This window comes from Cataglyphis hispanica, chromosome 20 (genome assembly GCF_021464435.1).
Source record: "Cataglyphis hispanica isolate Lineage 1 chromosome 20, ULB_Chis1_1.0, whole genome shotgun sequence".
Lineage (NCBI taxonomy): Eukaryota > Metazoa > Arthropoda > Insecta > Hymenoptera > Formicidae > Cataglyphis > Cataglyphis hispanica.
In genome coordinates, this window is record NC_065973.1 from 1433005 (window position 1) to 1446178 (window position 13174).

Sequence of the window (13174 nt, forward strand, 5' to 3'; positions counted from 1 at the left end):
CAAATGTCGGTAGTACTTCGTCATACTCGACATTCACGCCACAATTACCTCAATTTATATTCACACCGGCGAATACATCGACGCAGTCGTAAAATCCTCAAGAGAACCACTCTTTTATTCTATCTTAAAACATAAAATTCCTCCTTTTCGCCCTCTGCTCTTTGTGCGTCGATTTTTTTCACGCCGAGCTACAGGCTTTCTTCGGTACGGTCATCGCCAGTTATTATTCCTGCTATACGTGCAGCGTCGAAACGGGCGCCATCCGAGTGGGGCATTCCGAGCCACGAACGATCACGAATAACTTATATATCACGGAGGATCCGTTGGCGTGCCAGAATTCGAACCATCGAGCCCCGGCAGAACAATTCGCAGGAATGATAACCGCACGCCGGGCAAAAAGACGGTAGACGTATATTAATCGTGCGGATTTTATCTGCCGCCGACGTTGCAGAAAGGACCGGCTTCCTTTGCAGGGAATCGGAGTATATTCAAAAGATGGAAATTGTTGGACCGCGTGTCCTGAAATGCCTTATTTATTCATCCCCAAGTGTTCCTCAGTGGTGGATTATTGTACGTTAGAGCGTATATTTTCTTGAACCTTACAATTGACAATTGATTTTAAACTGTAGCAAGATTTGATGTCTAAAATGATGTTTAATCTTGATATTTAGAATTATAAATATTAATTAAAAAACGCGCATACATTTGATTGCTCTCCAAAATTTTATTAATTGAAATATTTAGCAGCATTTTAAAAGCTTCTCGAAGTTTACCTTTGAGGTCTTTTAATAATAATCTTTAGCTCACTCCGCTACTCTTCTCAGAGTTGACCTCAATTAGCTACGTCGATTTTGCCACAAATCTCTGGTCCGCAATGCAAAGCACGAAATGTTGTCCCTTCGAAACTTACAAATTGATCCGATCATGTAGCTGAGAATCTCTTGCGAATGCGGCGGTGTGCATTTGAATGCGATGCATATCGAACGGATATATTTATGTGGCATCTACAATCATGCAAACACGGTCGATGTTCAATCGGATTACCCGTTCTACAGCTCGCACTCAATTCTTGTCACGCGAAACTGGAGATATCCACTAGAAACTTTAGTCATCTACTATAATGTCGCCAAGATACCGCTTTATCGACAAGTATTGACAACACCTCGCGATTAATTAGGTATTTCTTGGAAGCGCAATAAGGCAAAATACAATTTTTCTTCACGCTGTGAAATTTGTACCTATGTATGTACCAAAAGATATTGTAAAAAAATTATATACATATATATATATATATATATATAAAATTTGAAAATGTATAAAAGTAACTGTATAGTATAATTGATTGAAATATAAATTGATTAAACAATAAAGAATTTCTATCATTAAATAATAGCTTCTATGTAACGATTGATTAGAAAATACATAACGCATAAACGAGGCTGTATCATTTTCCATTAAATCGGCTGCACAATAGTTTTACATCTAGATGCTAATCGCTTATAGGTAAATTGTTTTACAACAGTTTCGCTTCTGCTCACCACGACATGATTTATTCTCCAATATAGGAACACGTATATGTATGTTTACGATTCTTGTTTGTCATAACTGCGTTATCATCATAGCGGACAAACTAAAGTACGTACACGCCAAGCAACTTCATGCACGGAGACTCATTCTTCGTAATATCGAAATCCTGAATCTCATTGTCGACGTTATTTCAAGAGTAATAACCGAGATATAACAATGCTAACGAGTTTGCGGAATATCAAAAATACAATAATGTTTTTGATAGCTTCATTAAAATTCTACTCTACGACTCCATATTCATTATCATGGTTTTCTTTTAATACAGCAATAGTAATTTTTCATTCTCTCTGGATAAATAAGAGATATTTTATGGAAAAATTTCTTTTTGTGGCTATCTTTTAGCCACAAAAAATTAATTTTTCATTTTAGTTGTAATGTTTTAAAAAAAATAAATTTCTAAAAAATAGAGAATAAAACAATATAATATATAAAGAGATTTAAAGAATTGCTATAACTATTGATAATTATCTGGCCGAAGTTTAACAAAAAATCTATAAATAACCGGAAAAATAATTGTGACCAAGATTATTTATTATATGTATTTTATCAATTGTAATTTCTTCGTAACAATTTGTCAAACTCGATGCTACATACATATTCATTTATATTGTGGATAATATTACAAAAATCAAATCTGAAAAATTATAATATTTAAAAAGTTTAACGAACTTAACGAGAGTGACAAATTTTCTTGATTTATTGTACAATAATTTGATTATCCTTGAAAAAAATTTAGATTTTATTCTTATCTAAGCAAATGAATTCAACGCAATTCGCAATCAACGATTTTTTTGCAGTTGGAAATTTCAATTTGTTACGCGATTTAATTTTTAATTAAAATGGTTGATTTTTCTGATATTACATAAGTCCATTTTTTTCTCATGAGAATAGAATTATTAAATTCATCTATATTTCTTGTGTGTGTGTGTGTGTGTGTGTGTGTGTGTGTGTGCAATCCGATTATTTATAGTATCGAGAAATGTAATTGTTGATTATCTGTCTTTTAATTAGCTTGCCATTTCTTTCTCAATGAAATAGCATTTATTTTTTATTATTTTCTCCTATTATCTCTGTAAATAAATTTTACGTCACTTATTTAAATTCTATTGAAAAATTCAATAGCTGTCGATCTATTTAATGAAAATCACACATTATTAATTAATATTATTAACTCGTCATTTATTTGATTACATTATATTTATTACGGATCATAACACAATTACATTCCTAATTCAAAATTAATCATTTAAAGCCTGAAGTATTTAGTTTATGGCAACACGCATAAATTAAATCGGATCTTCCTGGCACAAAATAAATAAGTTATGCTCAGCTATCACAGCATGTGAATATTACAACTATATATTGGCCAAGAAATATTATGTTTCACAGAAATTATAATCGATAATATTAAGAATATATTACGCTAAAACTCTCAATCGAGGAATTTTCGAATCGAGGAATGGAAAATAGGAAAAAAGCATTTTGTTTATTTGCCAGATAAAAAAGATACACCCGTAGAGTAGTTTGCGAAGTTACGCTTGTTTTCGAGAGAGGAAAGAAAAATTTGAATACCATGATAGATGTATCAACCATTCGTTGTCGCAAACAAATGTAAATTGAACGTTTTCCCTCTACGAAGCGAGGACATGGTATTACATTTTCTACCTGCGAGACTTCATCTCTCGTACATTTTTTTTTCAAATGAAAATAGTAAACCGAAACAAAACCTTGCGTAATGTGTTTACATGCAAAAGAAAGAATTGCAAACACACAACGGACAAATTCAGAAACTTTGATCTTTTGTGAATATGTGCAATTACTTTTTTGGAGAATAGAATGTATTGGATTCTTCACGATTATAGTAATTTTTTTTATGCGCTTTATATATTATTTTTTTTTTCAACTTGTACTATAACGCCAATTATTTATTAAACATATCTCGTTGTGGCAGTTACATCAAGCAAATATAATCATGGTATTTATGGATTAATTAACAAATAGAAGAGAAACAAAGATTCAATTATTTGTTACATATATAGACGATATATATATAATTAATTGACCATAATTGTTTTTGATTCGAAACAACGCAAGGCTGCAATATTAATGGAAAACTTCTCGAAATTGATGTGTGATCGACAAACGTTATACGGCTTGATGAGAACCTCATTGTAACACATTGCCATTGGATGCAATACAGCTGAGTAAAGTGCAATCTGCGATGCGATACAGCAACGCCAATCTCGTTAATGGAATGTAGCACATCGTTTGATTTATGTTTTCATTTCGGTGCCAAAAGTCATACTAACAAAGAAATAAATTTTTTCAACGCGCTTACTTGAGCAATATTAAATTATGTTACGTTCTACAGATATGTTAACGATACGTAATTGTTGTAGCAGATTGACGTGCAATGCAAAGCAGTGCAATGTTAACCGTTCGATTGAAATTACAAGTGGCGTAGTAAGCCGCAATTGACTAGGTGTTAGCCGCGAATCAGTGATGCAGCTTGTATTGCGCGGTAACGATATCTGTGATCACCAAAGTGCTCAATGTTTTCGTTGATACACCCGCGCATCAGAAACAATCCAGTAATTTATATTGAAAAAAATATTGAGCATGATATCGAGCAATTTGTTTTATTTATCGTTAATTTCAACAATCTTACCTTCCTTTATAATTTTTGTTATATCTCAAAATTTAATCTATTTCATAAAATTTTTTAATACTTGATAAAGAGACAATATTCTCAGAAAATTGCGAGATCTTTTTTTGTTTAGTATTATAATTTTCGCCATAATTTTCGAGATGATATTAGTGTAAAAAAATTCATATCAACGTCAGGCAAATCTCGTAAATTTTGTGCCTCTAATTTCGAATGATTGTATTTGCAGTTCCCATCATCAGCGAATATTGCTCATGTTCGCGAGTAATACGTGCAGTTTCCAATTTCGATGCACGCTCATATCTAGGCTCAATTATTGGTCATAACGACAATTTTCGCTCAACATCACGTAGTGTTCGATTGCTTTGAGATGAATTAGGCCGATAATACGGGATAATATTGTTTGGCGTTCGATTGGGATTTGCTAAGTGATAAGAAAATTGAACAAAGTCACTGCTTATAGCCGCGTTCAGGAAATTGCGGCACGTTCGCCGAGCGTATATATGTGAATTAACGATGCAATTTTGGTAGTATCTGACACGATACGTGATCAACTAAGGGCTCTCTATCCGCCGTTTGTCCGGTGTGTTATTGATTTAACGTGAAAAAATGCCGTTCGTGCGTGCGCGACTATGTGAACCGATTCGAAAAATTGGCCGTTGTTTTTTCAACATACAGACTGAAACAATGCCCATGTTCATCGAAATTACACTTTAATTTTTTATTTTACACTTGAAAATTGAATGCATTTACAACATTGGATGCTCAAATGGGAAAACAATTAGTACTTATGATGAAATGACTGATTACAGCATGTGGTTAAACTGCTTTACCAAACGTATATTTGATTGAAAAAGAGGCAAAATGTGTTATTTTACTTTTTACGCAAATTATTTATAATTACAAAACTTTTTAATTTATTTTATTATATTGTCTACACAATATATAACATTAAGAGAGTGAATTTTATTTTAAGGGAATGTCTGTTTTATTTTAGATTCATAAAAACGTACATACACGTGCGCGCGTTTGTACGTATATACAAGAGAGTTAACGTTTTATTTATTTATTGTCGCCACACAAGACATTCGACCTTGTTTTAGCCGAATCTTTTTCCGGAGCGAGATGTCTTTCGTGATCCTCTTTGACGAAACTTTATTCATTTCGGTTCGTGTAATCTGACTTAATTAAACTTCTACTTCTCGTCCCGCTAACTCGTCTTCAAGGCGGATTAGCCGAACGTTACCACCTTAAGTTCATATCGGATCCGGACTTGAGCCGAACAAAAACTTAACGTTCGGTAGATCCACTGCATTGCGCAACGACACAGTGCTGCAAGTTGAGAATAGATAAAGTATAATAAAAAGAAACAGAATAAGGTGTCTCGAGAACGCGTTTGCGTTTTACGCGCATTTAAATTTGCCATTCGCCTTTGTCATTTGATGAAAGCACGTATAAAAAGCTACTGCGACTAAATGACATACGTAAGAATATTTCCTTTTTATCGTTTTGGTTGTAATCAGACTTTCATTCGAGTAATTGCTCACATATATATTACTTTTTACTTCATCGTGAGGATCTAGAGATTATTCACAAAAATCCTTAAAATGTTTCATGTAAAAACTTCTTTGTTTTATATAAACACAAGTAATATAATCTTTTGCAAAAGCTAAATTACATTGAAATTAATTCCGCATGTAGAATGTCTTTCTTAGAGTTTTTCTTGAAACAAGATACGGAAAATAGAGTGATTATTTCAACGTTAATAAATTAATAGTTTTTAAGTCATTAGAGATGGATGATATTATTTATTTAAATGCTTTACGAATATAAATAAAATTTAGAAGTCGCTCTAATTTATTGCATTGTTTCTACAACCTTAATTAGACAAACCTCCTGACTGTCGAAATTCGATACGACGACGCGAGTTAGTGCTGCTCGTCGAGAGCGGCCAAGAAAAAAAGAAAATGATGAAAAAGAATTAAGTCAGCAGGCGCTATATGTGCGTTTATGCCACACGCGCGCGCACATATGGCGGATTAACTTGGCTGGTGCCTAAATATAGATATATGACCTGCTTATTTTTGAAGGCGTGGCGTAAATAAGGTTTTAAAAAACAATAAATGTTTAATAAGATATTCATATACATGTATATTAACATATTGTTTAAATTATTTAATTTAAATTACGTTATGTTAAAAATAAGAATGCCATATCGATACTTTGATGCTGATTAACGCGAGAAATAATTTAGAAACGCACGGAATTTTTCTACTTTATTTCTTTATATTTTTTTTTTTTACTTTAACAAGGCTCTCTAATTTTTATTTGCTCAAAACATTATCAACTTTTCTCATTTTCTCATTAGTCTCGAATTCAATATCGTTGAAGGGATGCGTGATTATCCCGCGCCATATTTGTCAGAATAGCCGCGGGTGTTTCTTACTCACCGAGTACGAGTAACAGCAGAACTTGTTGCGGGAGCCGAGCCACCATTGTGGGCCCGTCCGCTCGCACATCTATGAATTTAAATCGAGCGATCCTGCCGTGCCCCCTCGATTTTCCCGTCACGATCGCCAGCGCCCGCCGCAACAACATTCATTTAACGGTCTGTTCGGGCGTTCCACGTGTGCGTATGCGCCGCTTATCCAGTTCGTCCGACCAAGCACGGACCTTTTCCACTTCGCACCTCCTTCCTGCCGCTTCCTCTTCCACTTACTGTTGGTATTCACCGAATCGAGGAGAGTTCCGGCATTCGGAAAACAGCCACTTTTGTCGATTGAGCTGCACACACTCACGCCCGATTAATCCCCTACGGCAACCTTCTCGAAATTCGTGGGAATTCAGCGCGAATCGATATGATCGATAGCGCGCGAAACGCTCCCGGCATACGTTACCGAAATGACGGTATTTTTATTTTGTCCACTCTTTTCTCTTCTTTTTTTCAATCGAAACGCGATTTGATCAGGTGGCTTTATATTAATCGGCCCGCGGCGTTCTCGCGTACGGTAGTTGCGATTGGACCGCGCTCGAAAACCCGGTATCTGCGCACATAAATATTTTAGGGCCGCGTTTGCCAGGATAGGATAGGATAGTAGATAGGATGGATGGACGAACGGACGAGAGATAGACTCGCGGAAAAAATAATTTACAAATGAAATATAACTTGACACTCGCCGCAGATAGTATCGGCGTGACGTGAATATAACGGAAGCAGTCACTCTGCGGTGAATGCTGTCGCTGACAAGAGTTGGAAAGAAGACGAGAGATGCACGCGGGAGCTTGAGCTCTGCATGTATATGTATGCGTGCATAATCATATACGACCTTCGTATACGTGTTACATGTATGTGTGCATTTTATTGTCAATCGCTGTAGACTTTTATGACAATTGCGTCCTGAAGAACTAAAGCGACGATGGTTAAATTGAAAATCGATAAGTTCTTTCTTCTTGTAGTTATCCGGGGTCGCTGTCGCCTTCCTGCTGAGACGATGTTTTCCCATCCGAAAGCGATTAGCGACATTCGAGTTTCGAAAAGTATTTTGAGAGATGTGTACAGATTTACGTAATATTTTTTTCTTTTTTCTTTCAGATTTATAAATTTTTAGAACAACATGAAAAAAAATGTTTCACGAATTTCATTAAAAATGTTTATTGATTCTAATCTGAAACTGTAGAATCAGATATAATCTGTTAGATATACTCTGCTTATTGTCATATAGATACTAGATAATATATTATAAAAGCGGAAAGATATGTTACAAGCAACAAGTAATGGAATAAAGTTGATGAGAATATCGCATATCCGTAGTATTCTAGACGATCAAATGATAGAATCGCGACGCATCGTTATATTCGCATTATATTCGAGATGAAACCACGCGCGAAATAATCGAATTATTTATCATCGCGAAACTCAGCTAAAAAGGCGAGATTGGGCGGAAAATTCAGTTTAAATGCGAGTTAATCGTTTAATGGATTCACACGAATCAATTTTACTTTTCCATTCAATAAATCGCGATAAGACAACGGCGCTGTTCGTAATTTCATCATATTAAAATGCGAATGTGCGTTTCGCACGAACGACTTTCTATTCCTCGGGGTTTCCTGCATTCACACCATTTCTGTTCCGCGCCGTTTATTTCCTTCTCCCCGCGGATCTTCTTTCCTATAGGGAATAAAAACGATCGTTTAGTTCGCGCCGCAGCGTCAACAGAGCGGAGGTAAAAATCGCGCGACACTTAACGACGAACAATGACGCCTTTTCGCGCTGCAGTATTACGAATATAAGCTTTTCACTCAAGCTCTTCATCCACAATTGTTAAATGAATTGTTATTTGAATAGTTTCTCTTTTCAAAAAAATTATTAGGAAATCACTAAAAATGTTTTATATCAAATATAAGATTTTCAAAAAAATCTATATCTTCTTTAATCTATAATTTTTTACGTGAAATTATTTAATAACAAAAAAAAAAGAATAAAATATTTCTTTTATATATTTTATATGACGAAATTAATTTTGATAAAGAAAAAAGTATTGCGTAATAATTGTTAAGCAAGAGTTGATTATAGAAAATAGATAGTTATACCGACATTTATAAATATATTTATCAATATTTTTAATAGCATATTTAAATTGATTATCGTAAAAATTTTTATATTTATAGGAAAAGTATAATACATGTCATCAAGCCTTTGTTTTATAAATTTTTCATTAAAAGATTGTGTTGTAAAGTATTTAGTATTCACGGCCGTACTAGGGTTATTGCCTTTTTTTTCTATGTCCAGCTGAATATGCATGAATGGTTACGAAGAGCTATTTGGCAGAATCGAGTCCTGTCCATACTCTTCCGAGTTTTGTCGTAATTTCATTGATTCTTGCAGTAATTTAGACTATTTTCTATCCTTGATATTTTGCAATTACATGTAATTTTTCTTTAAATCACATTGGCTCACATTATATTGTGATATTTTTTAAAATTACATTTAATAATCGTGAAAAAATGTCATCCGTTACATCGTGTGTAAACAAAATTTTTCTTCTTTCACTTGTACCATTCTTTTTAAATTTTTCTGTATTTATCAGTTATATTTTGTATTTTCCACTCGCGAAATAAAAAAATAATTGATATTTTAAACTAATTTTGTGACGCAAGAGTTATTTAGCAGGAAAAAAATAGTATCACGTCAAATACATCAAATATGCAGGTTGTTTTGATTTTTCTCGTCGAACTCGTACCAGCTTATTTATTTATAAAGATTGTTGCTTTCCAGTGAGCGAATGCAGCAGAATTTATAATTGCTAGAGTTTTTGCAAGCATTAATGGAATTCTTATTTTTGCTTGTACGATATGAAAATTTAAATCTTAATACAACAAATTTTCAACATTTGTATTGATCTATTATTGAAGCTTGATTATTCACATGCCACGTTGTCGCATCTTTTTAATAAATTTTTTTTCTCGCGTCACCGATAGAATGATACGTGTAGAATTGTCATATCTTTTTGCACTCTTAAATTCATTTATAACGACAACTTCGCGCTAAAGAATAATATCGATAGTTAATTGAATTTTGATATAATTATTTTACGAGATTTCCAGAATTTGACTTACGTCACGTTCGAAACGTATGGCTTACGCAATTGAAGAAATTGCGAGGAAGAGAGAAATGATTGGGCGAACGAGTTTTCACATACGTGTGTCTGGAATACTTGACATTTCCTTTCTCCGCGCACGTATTCCTTTTCAGCGGTTGACGTGCTACTCTTTTTATAAGAGCGCGGTGCAGCCTTTGCCGCGAACGTTCCTCAAGAATAGACGCGCATTCGTACTCTCGCTCCATATCTCGCGGTCCTCATTCGAGCACAGCATAATTTCCGAGGAATCTCAGAGCTCCATAAATGCCAGACACGAGGACGCTTTTACGTCGTCACGCTCGCGCGAAATTCCTTCTTTCGTAAAAAAAAAGGAACCTCAATATGAATTCCTCGAATCGAACGTCGAGAATGGGTTTATTATGTCCCTGACATGTATTTTCAGATCTTACATTCGCACGAGAAATCTGCAGTTATCGCTTCGGAAAATCTGCCAATTTGACGAAACCGTTCATTTGCAATAACGAAATCGCCTATCTTGTTTCGTCGCGCTCACAGAAGCGCCATTATATCGATGTGATTATTTCTGGATTATCTTATCAAAGCTGCCTCAAAAGAGCGCGACGGCTGCTCTCGAGGCCGCTTGGCGAGCTGCCGACATTTTTCACGGATATTTTTGTCACGCGGCCCACCGAAATGCATCGGTCCAAATCGCACACCGTTGCCGCCACCTGCGAAAGCTTATCGAATGTAATTCGTGCGCAAATTTAAGGATTTAATCACGAGCGTGTCTTGCCCACAATTCGCAATTAAATACGTACAAAGAGCCGGTTCGGATGAGACGATTCTCGTGTATATATATATATATATATATATATATATATATATATATACATATATACATATATATACATATATATATATATATATATATATCCGTCTCGAATCCGCGTCCACGCGCGACGTGAGTATCAAAGAAACACGCGCACTTTTCACTATCGTCGCACACGAAATGCACGCGCGCATACACGTGTTTCGCGCGGAGTCAACTGTATCGTCGCGCCGCTGTCAAACGAGGGAGCGAGCAAGTAGTACAAGCCTGTCACCTCACGATCCGTCGCGCGCGGACTCCGACCGCCGACTGACTACTAGCCATGGTCTACCCGGTGGCTGTTTCTACTATCTCGCTCGCGCGCCTCTTTCGGCGCCGTCTCCATCGCACCCACCGCCGACGCATTACCCTTCTAAGATCTAAGGCTAGCGCAAAGCTCTCGTAAAAGCTCCAAAGAAAACAATCAAGATAATAATTGCTTTTTTACTGCGTACGCCAAAATGCGTTTAAAGTGTAAGGCGCAATATATGAGATTATTGATTGCGAAATAGTTATTTTTAAGCAATAGAAATTTCATTAAACGTTTGGATGTACTTAGCGATATTATCGTACGCTATATTAAAGGAATAGAAATATAAAAGTACTAAATACTAGGATAAAATATTTAATAATATTTTTATCCACGTTGATACATGATAAAATGTTGATTTAATGTCTTGTTTTTTTTTTCTGGTCTTATAATGAAATAATAAAGGATCCAATTGTGTACAATTTTGCTATGCATTGTTTATAATGAAAAAAATGCAATTAACGAAATAGCCAAATAAATAGAAAAAAAGAATAAGATTTATAAATCAGTGAAAAATAGCGGAGAATGTGTCTTTTTCTTAATTTTTAAATTATTACAGATGAATTATGAGAACCAGAATTATTAGAACAGGAAATTAGTGGAAAGCTTTAATTATAAGAATATTAATTTTATGACATTATGATAGGAACGAAATTAATAACTCGTTATTAACTTCTTCCTTCTCAATTATGGTAAAGTTTGGGGAGGTCATTTTAGCTGTATTATGATAATTGTGAATCGCAACTTCTTAAAAGTTTTTGATTAAATTAACTTGCAGTAAATGAAAGTTTGTTAAAAAGTAATTATAAATCTTAAACAATCTAAAAAGAACAAATCGAAAAATTTTATTTTAGCTCTTTTTTATAATATTCTTAAAAAATAACTTTATAGTATCGCTGCTAAGGAAATATTGTAATGGAATAGTTTCTGGCGTATACAAGATTTATCATTTATCACCGTATTATGGGCAAAAATATTTTTGAATCGTATAAAATTTGTGAGTGAAGAAACGTTTATTTTATGTTGGCGACGGTTAAAGTATAGTTATCTAGTGATAGAACATCGCATGTGGGTGAGCATTACAGCCTAGAACGGACATTCTTATTGAAAAGTTATATTACGCGACAGTCTGATCGAGCACCTGTCGATGCCAGACTTTGACCAGCTTTTTCCAATCCGTTCCCTCAGAGGCATTCAGCCCCTGCCGATCACCAAAAGCGATGCTTATTTGTATAGATTGTAAATAGCGGTTGCGCGTATGATGATCAATTCCAACATTAACAGCGCTATCATTTCAATGAAATTCAGAAATCCGACAAAATTGACATGTTCAGCATTTAAATATTCGCATTTTTGAGATTTTAAAAAATAGAGAGAAAAAGAATTTCTAAATACAAAAAAAATCTGTCAAATTTACTCGATTTTTACCAGCTGATCTCCACCTAGAGATAATTGATTTGCTCTGCCATTTTATTATTGTATGGTTTTAAAATTATTTTATTGATTATAATTTTTGAAATTTTATTTTTATTTTTGGAGATGTTTTTTTTTTTTATACTGACAGGAATGCTGTTACAAGAATGTCATATGATATCTTCCGCTATTTATGTACGGCGCGTTGATTTTTTGATTTATTTTAAGTCTTCCTTTCTGGCTTCGTGTTACGTAATACAGTTTTCACAATATCGTTTAAAAAAGAGTTCATTGACAAAACACTTGTATTTATTTCGCACGGAATATACAGTAGAACTGCGTTCTACTGTAAATACGATTTTTCGACGAATACTGAGAGATTGCCGCTCGTTTACGGCTACCTTCTACTTCCAGAATTCTACCATTATTGCGGCGCGACTAGAAGAAAGATCTCTCGAGACGCATTTCCAAGAGATTCTTGTCGCTCTCTGTGCGAATCTATTGAAGAGCACCAAGCCCTTTGTCAGTTTTTGAGGTCGCCGTTTTATCTCTTCCTTATATGGTCTTCTCATTCCCATTTCGCCCTTCGATTTTCCCACAACCGATTAAATATCACGTTGTCAAAAGAAGTCGCGTCTCGCGTGAAAATATTCATTGTACGATGTTGAAAACGTTAAAAAGATTATATCTTATTTTTCAAGATCTTGTATTAAAAAAGCAGGTAAATATAT

The 13174-nt window shown here is 34.6% G+C and overlaps 1 protein-coding gene across 6 annotated transcripts in view; it reads right to left on the bottom strand.

Moving 5' to 3' along the window:
* LOC126856899 (uncharacterized) overlaps positions 1–10969 on the bottom strand; it is a 104097-nt gene extending 93128 nt beyond the window's left edge. Inside the window, exons 1-3 of one of the 6 annotated variants that reach the window (XM_050605889.1) lie at positions 9952–10579; positions 7150–7296; positions 6703–7036 (exon numbers count right to left, since the gene is read on the bottom strand). In XM_050605889.1, the coding sequence (XP_050461846.1) occupies positions 6703–6850 (148 nt within the window). In that variant the 5' untranslated portion in view covers positions 6851–7036; positions 7150–7296; positions 9952–10579. Of the gene's footprint in view, positions 1–6702; positions 7297–9951; positions 10580–10838 lie in introns of those variants that run through there. The other 5 variants (XM_050605891.1, XM_050605892.1, XM_050605890.1 and 2 more) reach the window with 5 other exon arrangements.
* Between the last annotated feature and the right edge of the window lie 2205 nt (positions 10970–13174).